Here is an 18,270-nt window from a genome sequence, read left to right as displayed (position 1 = left end):
TGGTCGAGTACTCGTAGCATTTGTGTTGTATTTATTTTCCGCCATTACCCGCCATGTTTGAAAATATGCAGCGGCAAACCAATTTATTTTCATAATAACTTCAAATAAAACTTGTATGTTATGCGGCGCAGTAGCCTACTTTTGGTTATAACCTGTCAACGTCTTGGAATTATAACGTGTGCTCTTCTGTTCTTTTCTTGCTTTAGTATTCGTTTTATAAAATGCTAAGCATTCGTGCTGGGACAGCATATTACGTAGGCTACCAAAACATTCAAACGGATTAATTCGGTTGCTGAATATTTTCTTCCGGATTTTCTTTGTTAGCCCGTTGTAATTGACTCAAAACGTTTGATACAGTTATGTGAGGTATGTGGTAGTTCTGCCTAATTAACATTGGTGATACAGTACAAGCAAACTGGAAATCACCTTCCGCACTTTTTATCCGGGTAAAATAACAGGTTAATTCTAGTAATCTTCGCTTTAGCTTTTTCAGACTGCCGTAATTTTACTCAATTTTACTGCCATTTTTCAATTCCACGAAAAGACCAGGAAGACTATGGACTCATTTATGGTGCATGGTTCGCATCTGGAGGGCACACTTCGCTGCTCGGCTAGCAGTAACTTCGAAGGAAAGCAAACGGTGGCTGTACCACTACTAATTTACATTTTCACGCAAGTCCGAGTTTTCGTTCTATTCTTGTCATTTTGCGATTAGCCTATATGGAATTGACAACGAGAAAGTAGGCTAATAAAACAGCAAATTGTTTACAACGTGTGCATGTTTTCTGCTGTTAATGAATGTGTTTGAAAGGATATATGAAAATCAATAAATACAAAAGTAACCATATATAGTCATTGTTGGTAACCCGTTGTATATAAGTGGAATAAACCCCTCCGGGCTGTCCCGGTTATTAGAAAATAATGTAGGCTACTTCGGTGGTAGTATGGGGTTACAGAAAAAATCATATGACAGATGGACCGACGACAACGTCAGTGGGCTAATTTGCCTAATCTTCGCGGTACTTTAGGCCCCGGTGGAAACGCAGACAACCATTGGCTGAAGGAACCTTTTAGTTCCTGGTAAAGTAGTTCCTGGGACTGAAAGTTCCGGGTAATTTTGGTGGAAACGCGGCTATACATACACACACTACAGACTGACTCACACACACGCACACATACACACACGCACGCACTCACACACATACACACACACTTTAGCCTGACTCACACACACACACACACACACACTATTACACACACAAACGCACACCCACACACTACAGCATAACTCTCTCTCACACACACACTATTACGCATACACAACACTACAGCCACTAGCTCGCTGTCATACATACATACACCCACACATACATACATTTCCAAAAATGTATCACTTATGGATGCAGCTAAGCTTCGGCAGTAGAAAGCCATAATTATCTTGGTGTTGTACTTTATATGTCAGTCACACACTCACAAACAGTATAGGCAGACTCACACCCTCAGATACTGCTGCTCTGAGCTGCTGCCAAGACAAGACATCATGGAGACAATTATGGAGCTGCTCTGGATCAGCAGGATCAGCCACCAGTGTGATCAGCCTGAAGATCAGTTAGATCCTTTGAGGTGCTAACAGTAGAATCAGACTGTTGGAACCCCTTACAGAAACCATGCAGATGATCTCAGATGCTAACTGGAGCAAACGACATGGAGACCATGCTAGTGCTCTGATTAGGCAAGCTTATGGTTTGTGGATGGGTGACGAGCCCCAATCTGCCTCGCTGTGTCCTTCTCTTGGAAGGACCTGAAATGCTGGTCCCTTCTCCGGGGTAAGCACACAGCCCTATCCACCAGTTCAATACCATAGAAACAGTACACCCCAGCGTTGGTAGCCTCTACAGCACCGGTGTCCAGTCTTATCCGAAAAGCGCCGGTGTGGGTGCAGGTCTTTGAATTAGCCCCAGCACCACGGCACCTGATTCAAGGAATTAACTAATCATGGTTTTCACGCAACACCTTAATGAGTCCAATCAGCTTCTTAGTGTTGGCGAATAACATGGGACACCCCTGATCTACAATGCGTCCCCAGCTCCGTTTAAACCGGGATTCTGAACTACTGCGCATACACTGGTCGTGTTTGTCTCCCATCCAAATCGCATCATTGTTAGCAGAAACACTGGTGTGTTCTAGCGTCTGTTTCCATGTTTTTGAGTGGGCGTGCTGCTAAGTACACAGTAGGTCTCCAGACTATCGTTTCTCATGACACTTCCGGAGAGCCGCTAGCCTCTTAAAAGTAGAGCAGCGAACTGCTTGTTGTTCTTCATGGTATCGTATTAAAGTGGTGATATGGGGAGTCCCCTGCGCCCAGCTCTTAAAACCTATTTATTTCGGCAAATCTTTCGCGCTCTTGTCAGCTCTTTTAGCTGAGTAAACACGGTCATCAAAAATATCCATGGAAATTATCATGGACTGAAATGCGTAACTGCACGTCTGAATTCTTACCGTTTATTTCCCGCGTTGTTGCCGCCGGACGTGCCAGTTGTTCCGTGAAAGGAAGCGGGCCAGGTCATCCGAGACGTCTTAAGCCCCGGGCGGTCGGTCGTGTCCACCGCGTTGGAGCGCTCTATCTGTGGATGGTGATGCCGGTCCGTGTCCGAGTACCCGCGGTGTTTAATTTTGATGGGGGTCCGTGGCTGTCTCCAGAGGTGCTGCGGGGGTCTCAGGGTCGCGTGCCCTTCCCGCGGAACGGGCAGCGAGAGAGACAAGCTCTTCTTCGAGCAAGACGGGGGCTCCATCAGAGCGTGGTTATTAATACGCTCAAAAGTAAATAGGCTATTATAGCTAAGTATAGGCACGGGAGCCAAGTTCGATTATTTGGCTATATAATATTTCAATGACAAAATAAATATGTCTATTTCCATGGTTCATTCTAAACCCGGCAATGGCATATGATTTTTAAGCGTACCAATCGCTGTCAGCTAAATGTTGTTTTATCAATAGACTGGTAAAAATATTTAAGAACACAAATCATTCACAGTGCTAATTCCGTTTGAGATCCAATTGCTTGTCGATCAGACTCAGAATTGAAACTTTTATTTTTATTTATTTATTTTTGTTAAAAACTGATGGTTTTTTCTCTCTCTCTTTGCGCTGACAGTCAGCCTCGCAAACGGCTAACGTATCCGCGCAGCGGATGAAGGGAGACAGTCGCCCGCGCTGATTCCCCCGAAGTTAGTCGCATCATCGCCCATGGCGCGATGGATTACTTATTTACCACTAAATTTATTGCTCTTATCTGTCGCTTATTGCAGAATTCCAGACCGCCGGCGCTGCCGCGCGGGAGTTTATTGCTGCTCCGGGCTGCACCTGTCCGTCAAAGCGCTCTCGGTATCAATCTGTACCCAGTCCGAGCCGTACAAGTCTCCATTGGCCAAAAAGGGCTCGCGTAACTGGTACTGTAGCAGTTAAGGTGCCGCGCGTCCGCTTGTCCCATCAATGAAAGTGCATCATTTTACCTGGGCGAAGTCAAAAACTCACATACAGCTTACAATTACAAGACATCCTTTACGCACAGTCGAACACCCTGCCTCAAAAATAATTTCGACGTGTCTCTGTGTCGTGGTCATCGCTGTATTCCAAACGTTGTGCGATCCCGCGTTGTAAACCACTGTTCAAACCCCCCACTGCTATAAGCCACTCTTCTTAAAACGCCGACAATCTATTAAAAACCAAGTGCTCTTATCTCCCTTTCGCCGTTTCTCTTTCCCATTTGTTCTCTCATTGTCTTCCTTTTTATCCAGGTTGCTGGCAGTAATTTTATGGCATTCATATTACACCATTAAGCCATTAAGCCTCCCCAGCTATCATTCCCGACGCCAGTCTCAGTCGCTCTCTCTCTCTCTCTCTCTCTCTCTCTCTCTCTCTCTCTCTCTCTCTCTCTCTCTCTCTCTCTCTCTCTCTCTCTCTCTCTCTCTCTCTCTCTCTCTCTCCTCCCCCCATCCCATTTCGCTTTCCCGGCTATCCCCAGGTTCAATTTCGCGCAGGTGCCGACAAGTCCATAATTCAGATTTATTTATTGGCAACGCCTACTGTCTGTTTTGACAAGTATGTATCAAATTAAACTTAAGCCTCGGCAACGCATTAGACCATTTGTAATGGTGGATTAAACGTTTCCATTTGTTCTGAGCCAGCGGTCAGGCATCTTAGATCGCCATGCAAGTTTTCACTTTGCTTTTTAATGTTTAAAGCCACGACTGAATCTCTCGGGATAATCTGATGTCCCATAAAAGCGCATCTTCAAATGGCCTGAGTGAAGTTGGATACGAGATCAGCAAACCGTTGCTGGAACTGTACTCCCGTTTTTTCCTGCCTGATTTCGGAAGCAGGTAGCCTATTCCATAGCATGTTACACGGGTTCCTTCCACGCTTTTCTGAAGCATAATGTACATCTACCCTTCCATCTAGAAAGATTGGGCACATCATAACTTTAAAATCTGAGTCAGACCACGTCCATTCAGCAACACATAGTTTGAGTCACTGCCCCTCAAACCACCGCGCGCGCGCCGCCTCGCGCACAAGCATTCCACAATCGGTCTTATATAATGCGGATTTAGGACACCGATTGTCATGTCTATTTCTGTCTGCATTTCTTATTTTGTAAATCAAAACGAGTGCGCGAACAGTAACGATGGAATTGTTCAAACTAAATAGTGCATAGTAGGCTTTTGGAAGTCGGGAATGCGCGTGGGGACCGGGTTCTCCGTTCGCTCGGGCTTGAGTGTGCTGTCTATCATCCGGGCTCTTGATCTTGGCTTTAACCACGCGTAAAAATAGGTTGTTTTCAATAGAGGGATAACAATTATGCCTCTAGAGGACTCCTCAACAATAAGCGACTCGGTTACGTTGAAGTTACGCTGTCTGATTTTGTCATTTAGGGACCATCACATGCCAAAAGCGCGTGAACGTCTTGCCACGAACATTGTCGTGCTCTTGTGGGCTTTTGTTCACCGACAGAGCAATTTTGAAGTTTATTGTGCTGCGCCTTATTGAGCTGGACCAGCGCCGAGCTCAGTCACAACGACAAAAGTTAACGTTGCACGGAGGGCGCAAAAAATACAAAAACACTAGAAGGTATGAGCACCTAGCTTCAGATTCTTTTTCTTTTTCAGAAAGCTACACCACAATCCACAACTACATTACAAAAATAACCCTGCTCCGCTGTGACATTCAGACCAACTTTGAGATGGGACGATTAAAACTCGCAACTCCTTTGTGAGTGACAGCTACTCCTCCCAGTGAGTGACAGGTACTATTTCCTGCTCGGGTGGGGAGGGTTTGCTGAAGAGTCTGACTCATTCGGATGAGACTGTGTAGGCGGGGGTGAATTTGCGGCTTTTTGTTCAACCGTTCATCCATCTTTGCTTAGTTGAGCGGTTCTGTGAATTTTTTTTTTTTTTAAATCAAACTGAATTAATGTGATTTTCTTTAACAATTGGCATTGTGCATTTACAGTCACAATGTGATCTTAAATTTAAATGCCAAAGACTGCGTAAAATTCTTCTCCAGGAACAGCAAAGGCATGTTGGCATCGCTTTGTGAATACAGTAATCTCACAGAAAATACAGGCTGGAGGATCATCTGTCCTAACAGCATGTATCTGCCTTTGAGCGCGTGCCCGTGGCGGGGTGAGATGCCTGTGTGGGTGAATGTGTGTGTAATGCGGAAGTCCGTGTTGTTCGTGTGTGCTTGTTGACGTTTATATGAACATGCGTTCACGTGTTTTGTTAACGAATGACGACTCCTGACTTCCCTCTTCTCTCGTCGGTTCTCTTTTGTTTTATAAAACATTTTTAAAAAACGTATTTCTCGTTTCTGTTAGAGCCTATTTTGCTGGTGCACGGGTCAAACCTGAATTGAAGCTCATGGCGGTCTTCACGGGGAAAATAATCCCGAATTGGACATAGACGAACCACTGCACGAGCATAGATGGAAAGTAATTTCCTGTGTGCTTGAATAGAAAGATTTGAGAAATGCTATTAATGTAATACTGCATGTGTCAGTAACACCACTGTTTCTCCTTCAAAACAGCCCAAAATTATTTTACTGTTATCCTTATTTATCCAGTTACCTATCGAAATAATTGGTAATTCGTTGTTACCGTGAAGAGCAATTTATTTGCAAGACAGGACAAGCAATTTCCCTCTTTAGCACTTTTGACAACCAAAAATGAGATTAATATTTGTGTTTTTCTATCTGTGCATTAACACATTTGGCTCATTTATTGGATGATTATTTTGGTACAGTTTGCAGTCTGTTCTCTCTGTAATCAGCTAATTTTCAGTGGTTTCAAAAATCATGAACAAAAATAGTAAAAAAAAGAAAAAAAAAAAAGAAGGGACTCCTTTTCAAGAAATAATGGTAATTCTGAAGGGTCTTCAATGGTCTTAATTGAAAAGTGGCTACCACTGATGAGTTCCCTGCCATCACCAGGGCGTAGTTTAACATACTAGCATAGTCAAAGATATCTGTGCCTCCTCAGCCAACGCATATTAACTGCAGGTGTGTTTTAAAAGCTAACGGCTAAGCTAGTCGATGAACCGAAGGCGGAGGAAAGAGTTTGCAATTAAGTCAGTCAAGCTTGTGCCAAACGGGGCACAAACAATTCCCTGTAGCATGGGACTAATCAGACCATTTCTCCAAAAGGGCATCATTTTTTGATACGAGTGCTTCAAACCATTAAGTTTATTATTGCGTCTTTACAATATTTTTAAAAAAAGCAAAGACTTGTCCCCTTCAGATTTTGGCTTTCAGACCTCCAGCATCTTCATGAGTTCTTTCAGAAGCACTGCATTCTGAGCACTGTATATAGACGAATTGTTGTTTAATATATTATTGAAGCCTCACAGCTACAGAGCGGGTAAGAGAACAAGGTGTTAACAGTGCAGAAGCATCTCCAACTTTTGCATGTCGCCATTTGCCAGTGCATGATCGCATTTGCCTGACATTCTACCGCAGAACAAGAAGTAATTTTCCACCCGAGAGTGCCATTTTTAGACGCAGAGGGATGCTATGTTTATCCGGGCTACGCTTATGCTTATCTAGGCAGCCTGCTGCAGTTTGGGAGAGAGGCTCCAGTTTGGCATCGCAACACAACGGTTGATTCAGTGTCAACAAAATCACCCGAACCAATCAACATATTTTACTGATTTGGATTTGTTACTTTCCTTTTTTTCCACCCCTTGTGCAATTTCTTCCATCTGTTCCTGTTACAGCTCCCAAAGGCCACGGACGGTACTAGTCTCACCAACTGGCATGCCCGGCTTATTGGGTGGGAATCAGTCTGGGGGTTGTTTTGTCATCCTCAGCACGCCCGTTCATAAAGCCAGTGCCTGTTGTGCTGGGAGGCCGCCTTCGGACACACAGACAGCACCATTGCTTACAGACATGCACAGCTGAGGCTGATTCCAAAATCTTTCCAATTGCGATGCACAGTGGACATACACACACACACACATGCACAGCTGAGGCTGATTTGCAAACTTTTACCCAGCTGTGATGCACATTGCCTTCAGCAAAAAACTGTTTATGAAGGAGGCGCTGCCTGCAGTGTCTTTGGAAGGAGACACGCATGGCCAGAACTTGTTTTACATTAATTTGTCTCTCTCCGGGCCCTCCTTTTTAAAGAACTTTGGGATGTTTATTGGGGGGGATCTAACATGTCCCTAGCAGATAATTATTGAGTGCGTATTTTTCTTTGGTGGTGGAGGCTTCAAACAGGAAGCAGAGATAAACAGCCAACAAAAAAAAAAAAAAATCAAGATTGTCTAACATCGCCTTAATTTTCAAACTAATGCTGATCAAGGCTGTCCACTTGAGATTAAAATAAACCAAATCATTTCTCGATACAATCAAGCAGTCATTAATTTAATTTTATTTATTTAAAAAATGTATTATTGTTGTTATGAAATCTGCATATACAATGCGCCAATCTACTTTGAGGCTGGCGTTGTTTAATCTGTCTTGCACAGGAAAAACAGTGTTAATTAGAATTTTAAACAGGAATTAAATTAGATCTCTGATTGTGCATTTGTCATTAGTATAACTTACATGTTTGTTATTAGCATGCAGGACACTTTGATGGCGCTTGCCCCCCCCCCCCACCTCCGTCGATCTAACTGAAGATTACCTGAAAGAATCTTATCTGCGCCAGTCAACTCAGGACTGAGGCGCTTCTGGGGGCCAAATGAACAAAAAATAACTAAATAAATAAATAAGGCAACTCCTTGCGTACTAACGAAAGACATTTATTAGGCCTAAACCACACAAAGCGAATAAGGAGCCACAGGAGGGGGAAAGAAAAACAAAAACTACACTGCTGTATGTGTGCTGATGGCGCGATGCGTTTCAAAGCCTTCAAGCATTCGCTTCCCCGGGCAGCGTTACCTGCAGCTGGTTATGGGGGGGCCTGGGGGGCTGCCATTGCACAGAGTGTCAGGATTCAGCTGCAGAGGAAGCATGGCGTGGGCGTGTGCGCATCACAACATGCGATCTTAACGGCAGCAGCGGGAATGGAAAAGCAATCAAACCTCGAAGCAAAAAGAGGCCGGCGAAGATCAAAGCCGAAGGGAAAAGAGAGGGCGTAGCGTGGAAGACGTTACGTCTGCGGAAGCTGTTCCTTAATAAAGCGCACACAAAAAGAGACTACGGTGTTCGGGCCAACACGGCGATTTTAGAGGACTTACCCCACAAACACAGAACGGCAACAAAAAAATAAAAAATAGAGCGCGAGCGATTGCCATGCGAATCCGATGAGGACAGCTGGTGACGCGGAGGACCTCCAAGCTCTCCGTTTAATGGGCGGTATTATGCAAATCCAGTAGGCAAGTTCCGTCGTATAGATGCCTCTATCCGGCCCTGGTTTTCTTGCCTCCCAGTTAATTAACAATTAGCGCTACTGATTGGTCAGATTGTCTTCACACCTGACCCCCAGGTAAAGGGAGGGTGGAAAGCCAGCAGTTCCCGGACCTTGAGGACCGTGATTTGATGATCCCTGCCCTATGGGATCAACACCAACAAGTGAAACAGGCAACCACGGAACAGAAACAGGCAATGCAGTCGCTGAATCCTGGTTCATATCTGATCTGCAACACCAAGGATGAAAGTTTGATCTGAGTTTTGAGATCCGGAACGGGCTACGTTGAATGCCTTCATTTGCATAGACCGAAGAAGGAGTACAATTCTGTACAAATACAGAACTGGCGACGGAACCACACCACTCACCGGACTGCTTCCGTCACACACCGCGCAGCCTGTCCATAGAAAATGAATAGGATGCATCGAGTGCCAGATGCGACGTGAACCCGCCTTTAGCACGTGTTAGCGTCTGTGCGTCAGGCAAATTCAAAACCGATTGTGAGCGTTTGCATGCCGTTTGTGTGCGTTAGCATCGGTCCAGTTCAGCAAAATAAAACCAATGAGAGACCGGTCGATGGTATTTCACGTTTAAGGGGGTTGATATAGTTGAGAGAAATGGCTACTTGAACCTGAACCAGGGGAAATTGTGACTTGTAAACAAGTAAAAGCTAAATTTTGCTCAGACTCTCCAGTAGCAGATTTTCAGACAGTTTCGAAAGCGCCAAAGTACCTCATTGGGCTGGGCGCTGGAGTCAGAGGCCCAGTGCTCTTTCAGAAATAAGCGCAGGCGAAGCGACAGGCTGGTTCTGAGTTATAGGCAGCCATGGAGCTGAGCTGGCCTGAACGAACTGCCCTCATTGTCATAGCCCGTACATCACGCATGCGTCGTCTTCATTAAATCACCGCATCATAAAAGTGCCAAACCAGCAGTCATTCTGGATGACAATAAATCTGTAATTGCTGCCATTAGCCTTCATAGGATCATTAAGAACCAGAAGAAATCCTGCCTGGGAACAACTTGAGGTTTTATTTATCAGATTTTATTATTTTTTGTCTCTTTTTTTTTTTAACGGTCGCCTGTAAAAGTGACTGATATCAGGTGGCTGTAATCCCCCGCAAACCAGCCAGAGTCAGGTATTTTCACAGGAGGAACCTGCTGTTTTTTTCCCCTTCGAAGCGAGACATTCTGAGGTAATGCCCCTCTGCAACTCAACATCTTTGGCAAAGTGGGAAAAAAGCCCACATGACAGGCCCTGGGAATTATTCGGGTTATGCTACTCGTTTCTGTACCGAAAGCAGACCACAACTGATGCTACAAAGGGTTGAAAGTAAAAACCTTTATAACCCCCAGACCATACCGCCACCCCCACCCACCCCCAGCCCCACCCTGCCACAAAATTTAATAAAGCGTTGCACTCTGTCCCAATGGCACCAGGAACCTTTTCTGAAGACAAATGGCTAAGCTATAAACTGTAGTTCAGTTAAGACCGATGAATGCATGTCCTTTTAGCAACATGAGTCATACACACATGAAAAGGCACTGGCTAAGCCTGTGATTCGGCTCACTGAAATGTGATGTCATGTCAAGTGAAGTGATGTAGGTGTTTTTAGCTGAAAATAAATGTTTCGTTTACAGCATCGCATGTACAAAAATAATAATAATTACATGTCTTAAAACTCTCAAGAGTGAATACTTATGGTGATTACAGCTCATTCAAATAGCACTTAAGTGTGAAAATGGCACGTTTCCTTGTAGAAAAAATGCAACAGAAAAAAAAACAACTTCCCGTGGTCTGAATGCTTGGTTGCCAGAGTGTAAAAACATGATCCCCCTGTTTTTAATGAGCCAAAAACAAGGGCAGTCATAGGACATGATTTAAATTTTTCTTGTAATTAAAATAGAAAATGATAGAAACTTCCCTGGCAGAGACACACGGAGAGACAGCTGGAGGCTGAGTCCTAAATGGGGCTCTTGGCTGAAGCTACGGGGATTACAGGGCAGACGGGGGGAAGGTGGTGTGGTGGGGGGTCGTGCTGGGTGGGGAATGTTTAGGGAGAGCAAGGGAGCAACGGTTTCCATTCTTTCCACCGAGTCAGAGTTTGTGGAGACCCCGGTGCGTGAGTGCTTTGCCGGGGCGAATTCGATACGGCAAACAGTCTGCGGAAAGCAATCTACAGAAGCCTGAGCCGAGCATGCATTTGGGAAACGCTCCCCAACCCCCCCCCCCCCCCCCCCCAGTACAGGAGACAGTGCATTCCTCCTCAAAGAGTCTCTGCCTGAAATAACAGAAGCACATCACACCGAGCCCCATAAATAATATATGAACCACCCAGCCGCTAATAGTAAGGAGCTACCATTTCTTCTGCAACGTGATGCAAAAGTAGGCTAAGTGTAGGCTACGTTTTTAAAATTGTTTTTTTAAGCAAATACAGAAATAGCCAATTTGCTTCGACAGCCATGACATTGGAAGTCCTCGCTCATGACATAAACATCCGAGGGAGGCTGCGTTTGTGAAACCACTCTGTCTAAACGAGTTTCCCATTGGCTGCTGCAGCCGCCGCCGCCGTTATAACTGGCATGGCTGGGGCAGTCACGCCCACCTGACAGAGCCTAAAGATATTTGTTTTTCCACCTTTCTGGTTGATTTTCGGCGCTCCCCCCGCTGGGGAGTCGTGCCGGTGCCCGCTGTGGCCCTCGGAACGCCGCAGAACCTGATCAGCTGAGGCAGTTGATTGCACAAGTCACAGTTCCGCTCGTCTGATTCCACGGGTCTGAATCGGCGATTCCGATTTTAAAGTGAAAACAAAAAACCGGTGGAACCCATGCAGCTCTCTCTGGAACAGAGTGGCAGAACCCTGGATTATTTGGTCTCCACGTTAGAAAAGCTATTTACCTACAGTGCCATGAAATATTCTTTGCCCCCAACCCCCCTCACACACACACATACACACATCATGTTTTTATTTGCCTCCTGATAAAATGTCATATTAGACACACATTTTTCAAATTATTATTTAATTTCTTTCATGAAAAAAGTTATCAAACACCCACATCACCCATATTGCTTAGTTACTCAATCAACCAATTAACCTAATTTAATTGATGATTAGATTCAGCTGATTGAACACAGCTGGGTTTGATTGTTGAATCTAAACTTCACTCATATTGCACCTTACCATCAGAGTAAAGTACAAACCACCAAGCTTCTACAAGCTTCTTCTATGCCACGAGCAAAGAAAATTTTGTTTTTAAAAAGTTGTTTAAGTATATCAGTCTGGAAAGGGCTACAAAGCCATTTCTAAGGCTCTGGGACTCCACCTAACCATAATGAGAGGCATTATCTCCAAATAAAGAACACCTGGAATATTGGTGAATCTTCCCTGGAGTGGCCGGCCAGTCAGAATTTCTCCAAGTTGCTACGACAACTCATCCAGGAAGTCACAAGATCCCAGAAGAACATCCAAAGAACTTCAGACCTCTCTAGCCTCAGCTAAGGTCAATATCCATGTCTCCACAATAAAAAAGAGATTGGGCAAAAATGGGATTCATGGGAGAATAGCAAGGTGGGAGCTACTGCTAATCATCAATGCTCATCTCACATTTGCAAACAAAAGCACCTGGATGATCCCCTTTTGGGATAATGTTCTTTGAACAGATTTGTCAAAAGTGGAACTTTTTCAATGACATGGCTCTCACTTTGTCTGGTGTATAGCAAATACAGCATTTCACAGCAAGAACATCATACCAGCAGTCAAGCATGGTGGTGGTAGTGTGATGGTGTGGAGATGCTTTGTTGCCTCGGGACCTGGAAGACATGCCATTATTATAGGAGCCCATAAATTCTGCGCTATACCAGAAAATTCTTAGGAGAATGTCAATGTGATTTAAAGCAGTTCTGCAAAGATAAGTGGGCTAAAATTCCTCCACACAAGACTGAGGAAGTGAAAGATTGATATCAATTTATAAGATGTGTTTGGTTATTGCTGCTAAAGGTGGTGAAACGAGTTATTAAGTATAACAAGCAATTACTTTTTCACATGGTTTTGGATAACATTTTCATTAAATAAATTAAATAATAATGAAATACTCAGGTTCCCTGCATCTAATATTACATTTTGTCTGAAGATCTGAAATCAGTCAGTGTAACAAATATGCAATAATAGAGGAAATCAGAAAGGGGGAAAATACTTTTTCATTTTCTAAAATCTGTCCATATGCCAAATCATTGATATTACAAATTATGCTAAGTTATGACTAAATTGTCACCGATACGTTTCACAGAATCCAAACATGCCAGAGAAATGCTATCTATGGAAACACATATGCTGTATTTGCTGAAGGGATAAGAATAAAATGCAAAATAACTCATATTTGCGGCTTCATCATCTGGTTGTGTAAAGCTGTATTTAAATTCTGTGTGTTTACTTCAGTTCACAGTATCTGGTCTTTGTAATAGTGTGCACTCATTTGTTTTATTTTTGTGGGGACCCCTGAAAATAGGTAAACTGTACCGGTACAGGGAGAACGAGCCCCTTGTTAGCACACAGACACAAGGAGAGCTCAGTACTGAGAACCAGCCCCATGTTAGCACACAGACACAAGGAGAGCGCAGTACTGAGAACCAGCCCCATGTTATCACACATACACAAGGAGAGCTCAGTACTGAGAACCAGCCCCATGTTAGCACACAGACACAAGGAGAGCTCAGTACTGAGAACCAGCCCCATGTTAGCACACAGACACAAGGAGAGCTCAGTATTAAGAACCAGCCCCATGTTAGCACACAGACACAAGGAGAGCTCAGTACTGAGAACCAGCCCCATGTTAGCACACAGACACAAGGAGAGCTCAGTACTGAGAACCAGCCCCATGTTAGCACACAGACACAAGGAGAGCTCAGTACTGAGAACCAGCCCCATGTTAGCACACAGACACAAGGAGAGCTCAGTACTGAGAGCCAGCCCCATGTTAGCACACAGACACAAGGAGAGCTCAGTACTGAGAACCAGCCCCATGTTAGCACACAGACACAAGGAGAGCTCAGTACTGAGAACCAGCCCCATGCTAGCACACAGACACAAGGAGAGCTCAGTATTAAGAACCAGCCCCATGTTAGCACACAGACACAAGGAGCGCTCAGTACTGAGAACCAGCCCCATGCTAGCACACAGACACAAGGAGAGCTCAGTACTGAGAGCCAGCCCCATGCTAGCACACAGACACAAGGAGAGCTCAGTACTGAGAGCCAGCCCCATGCTAGCACACAGACACAAGGAGAGCTCAGTATTAAGAACCAGCCCCATGTTAGCACACAGACACAAGGAGCGCTCAGTACTGAGAACCAGCCCCATGCTAGCACACAGACACAAGGAGCGCTCAGTACTGAGAACCAGCCCCATGCTAGCAGCCACACATTCCAGCTAGCTGTGAGATTAAGTGTTTGTCTGCGAAAAGCAAACAAGCGAAGGTTTGGCATCCGCCGCCTCAGCAGCTGACAGGACATATTTTCATATGTGTGCCAGAGCCTTGTTTAATTCTTCACTTGGCCATTGTTTAATATGTTAAAAACACAGTTTTTCTCCTAAGAATAAACTCTCCTGTATATGTGGGTTTGAACACTGCCTTTTAAATTTATTTTTTCACAGCGTTTTTTTTTTTGGACAGCACACTGTGGGTCTTTGTCTCCTTTTATATTTTTAGTTTTTATTCATAATTATGGTGTGCTTTGAGTCACTGCGGTCAGATATCAACCTATCAGTGCAAAGGGCACGAGACCAGCTTGGTTCCTTCAGTTCCAGAGATATTTTTAGTGATAATATTCATGCCCTGAAGGGAATAAACCCCTAAAAGAATATATCAAACTCCACTTTGAGGAATATTGGACTGTAAAGGTCAGCTCTGCCTCAAAACTGTCACGTTTGAAGCGAATTGGTCCTTCATAATATCAATTCGATAGTATCGCAACACACAGGATCGATACCATGGCTGGTTATTCATGGTGAGAGTCCTGGTTGCCATATTGAGTCCTTTTGATTGAGGCAGGTTAACATTTGCAATATGTTCAGACTGAGGCTGAGTTCAATGTGCACATGTCGCTTTGTTTCAAAGGGTGACAAGTTTCAACTTTAAATCATGCATACAAAAGAGTAATAAGAGATATTTCCCTGGGTGACTGCGAATGGATGTCCTTTGAATAAATGCAAATCACGGCAGGATTTGTGAGTGAAAAGGCTTTGTGTGCTGAAGGGAAATGTTTAGTAATCTACGGCAGGGCTTTTGAACTTATTTATCCCGAAAGACCCTTTTCAGGTGCGTTGCATTATAAAGCAGAGCACGCGGGTGTGCATGTGTCTGCCTTTTTGTGTGTGTGTGCGTGTGTGATGCCTGTGTTGTGTGTCTCAACTTGTATGTATCTGTGCATATCAAATTTGTGCTGACTCATATGGGTTTATATAGGTTTCACTGCGTGACCAGAAACAGCACACACACACTCATGTGGGTTTATATGGAATGTATAGGGAGGTATAAACTTGTGAGAATGTACTCCATGGTGGCTCAGTTCACATGTACCATTCATACAGTATAGCAGACTATACCATCACACACATATACCATTTATGCTGTATTGCAGTCTACAACATCACACACATTTACCATTTATACTGTGTGACCGACTACACCATCCGACACATATACCATATATACTGTATGACAGACCACACCGTTCGACACATATACCTTTCATACTGTATGGCAGACTACACCGTCCGACACATATACCATTTACACTGTATGGCAGACTACACCATCCGGCACATATACCATTTATACTGTATGGCAGACTACACCATCCAACACATATACCATTTATACTGTATGGCAGACTACAACATCACAGTTATATACCATGCATTCTGTATGACAGACTACACCACCCAACACATATACCATTTATACTGTATGGCAGACTACAACATCACACACATTCACCATGTATACTGTATGACAGACTACACCCTCACATACATATACCATTTATACTGTATGGCAGACTACAACATCACACACATTCACCATGTATACTGTATGACAGACTACACCCTCACATACATATACCATTTATACTGTATGACGGAATACACCATCCGACACATATACCATTTATATTGTATGGCAGACTACACCATCACACAGATATACTAGTCATACTGTATGGCAGACTACACCATCACACACATATACCATGTATACTGTATGGCAGACTACACCATCACATTTCTATAACATTGATACTGTATGACAGACTACACCATCACACACATATACCATTCATACTTCTTGGCGGACTATGCCATCTCACCCCTATACCTTGCATTCTATATGACAAACTACACCATCACACCCTTATATCTGAACCAGACCCCGTAGCCTGTGCAACATGGATGCTACCTTTCCTCACAGTTACAGTATCCCCTCTATCTGCAGTCATGAGGGAACAGATTTAAACATCCCTGCTGGGGATGTGCAGGCTTTTAGTAGGCACTCGTACCCAGAGATACCCGCATAGCTAAAGCACACATGTTCTGTCTTTAAACACAATTATTTTATACAGCTGGATGTGTGCTGCAGTAATTCGGGCTAAGCGCCTTGTTCAAAGACAAAGCAGCCTTGGGAATTGAACCTGCAGCCTTTGAGATACAGGCCCAGGATCCATAACCGTGGAGACGCCGCTGCGATCTGACCCTCAGCCGGTTTTTCTGTCGGGTTATCTGCGTACCCCTGGCGCGACGTGTTTCCCTTCGCCCGCTTATCAATGCCGGCGCATCTACAGAGTGCTCGGTGGAGGTCGCCCCGGCTGAGCTCCCCTGTCAGGACAACGCACCCCGTAATCTCATACCGGCACGATCGCATTCCGATTCCTCTGCAGCACAGCCCCCCTGTAAAAAAACAGCCTCGGTCTGGGGCATCCAATCACATGCATAGCTGCCAATGCACTGCTGGCTTGGTATGTGGTTGTCAGGGCTTGAGTCTGAATATTTCCAGGTTTTTATCACTTTGTGCACACCAAAATATCTGGCAACCCTTTCCTCCCACGTCCTAAAGGCTCCTCTGACCTTGTAAAAGTGATGGAATTTCATCCTTGCGTGGAGCTTTTGCCAACACGGAAACCCTATCCTCCACCTTAAAACCCAGAGCACATGACTTTATGCTGTCATACTTTTGAGTTTTATGGGTATGGCAACCCTACCTTCCACTTAAAACACATAATGGCTTTTTAAGGCAGTGCTTCGTACGTTCATTCAAAGTGCATGTTGGTGAGGAGTTTCCTCAATACTGAAAACCGAATCAACCACTTAGAAGCCCTAATGGCCTCTCTAGGGACTCTCCTAATGGCCTGTTGTCAACAATGGCACTTTCGAAACCAATCAGAGCGAGTATGTGTCTCCACAAAATAACAGCTGCACGCGGCTTTGTAAAAGCAGCGGTCCGCGCGATAAATCGAGCGCTGGAGACAACGCACGAGTGCGCTCGGTTTCTCAGATGTTCGGCTCTCTCTGGTGGACAAGTGGAAGAGCCGCAGATTACCGAGATCAACAGTCAAACCAACCGCGCACAAAATGGCTCGGGAACCGTGTTTGTTAAGGAGCGGCAAGCTAAGTCCCCGGCGCAGTCACATTTCAACCCAAACGACTTCTGTAAATACCCAACGGTATGATTAGGTTTTGTGCCAAAACTAAAGAATGTAAGTTGGGCAAATCTAATTTCAGGGTCACTTTAGGGAACAGAGTGGCAATATCTTTTATTTCTGATCAAGAAATGTGATCATTCTTTCAAAATCGGATGCATCTGTAAGCAAAGTATAAGAGAGAAATAGTCTATAATTTATTCAGGATACCTTGATATTGAAGGCAATTTCACCCCATTTTGTTAAATGCATATGTATTTATTGGGAGCACTTAAAATTGCTGTTTTTGCCTGTTTTGTACTACTCTCAAACAAAGCCTTATAAACACGCAGCAGAGATATATAGGTAGTGGATGGCAGTATATGATAGCACATGCATAACATTATGACTATATTCATCAAAACCTATTGAATGTGTGAGTATACGTGGAACACAGGTAACTGATTCAATAGCCTTATAATCTACTCACTCTATTCCTGGGAGATAAATTATTATACACAGTTCATCCCCAGCATTTTTATTCCACCACTGGAAAAAAATTGTGCAGATATCTAAAAGCTATAATAAAAGGTTTTTTAATGAGAGGCTAATTTTCACCTTGAACATTCACTTTTGTCAAGCTCTTCAGTGACCTCGACTGTTAAAACATTTTCCCTTGAGTAGCTGCCATAAT

At 44.1% G+C, this 18,270-nt stretch overlaps 1 protein-coding gene across 2 annotated transcripts in view; it reads right to left on the bottom strand.

Annotated features, from left to right (window-relative positions):
* LOC118220558 (cAMP-specific 3',5'-cyclic phosphodiesterase 4C-like) overlaps positions 1-18,270 on the bottom strand; it is a 96,734-nt gene that overhangs the window by 56,896 nt on the left and 21,568 nt on the right. The window contains exon 1 of one of the 2 annotated variants that reach the window (XM_035404400.1): positions 2,500-3,890. The exons of the other annotated variant lie outside the window; for it this stretch is intronic. Coding sequence (XP_035260291.1) covers positions 2,500-2,792 — 293 coding nt within the window. The 5' untranslated portion in view covers positions 2,793-3,890. Of the gene's footprint in view, positions 1-2,499; positions 3,891-18,270 lie in introns of those variants that run through there. 2 annotated transcript variants of the gene reach the window in all.

This window comes from Anguilla anguilla, chromosome 2, assembly GCF_013347855.1.
Source record: "Anguilla anguilla isolate fAngAng1 chromosome 2, fAngAng1.pri, whole genome shotgun sequence".
NCBI classification, from domain to species: Eukaryota; Metazoa; Chordata; class Actinopteri; order Anguilliformes; family Anguillidae; genus Anguilla; species Anguilla anguilla.
This window is presented reverse-complemented; position numbering and strand designations above follow the sequence as displayed.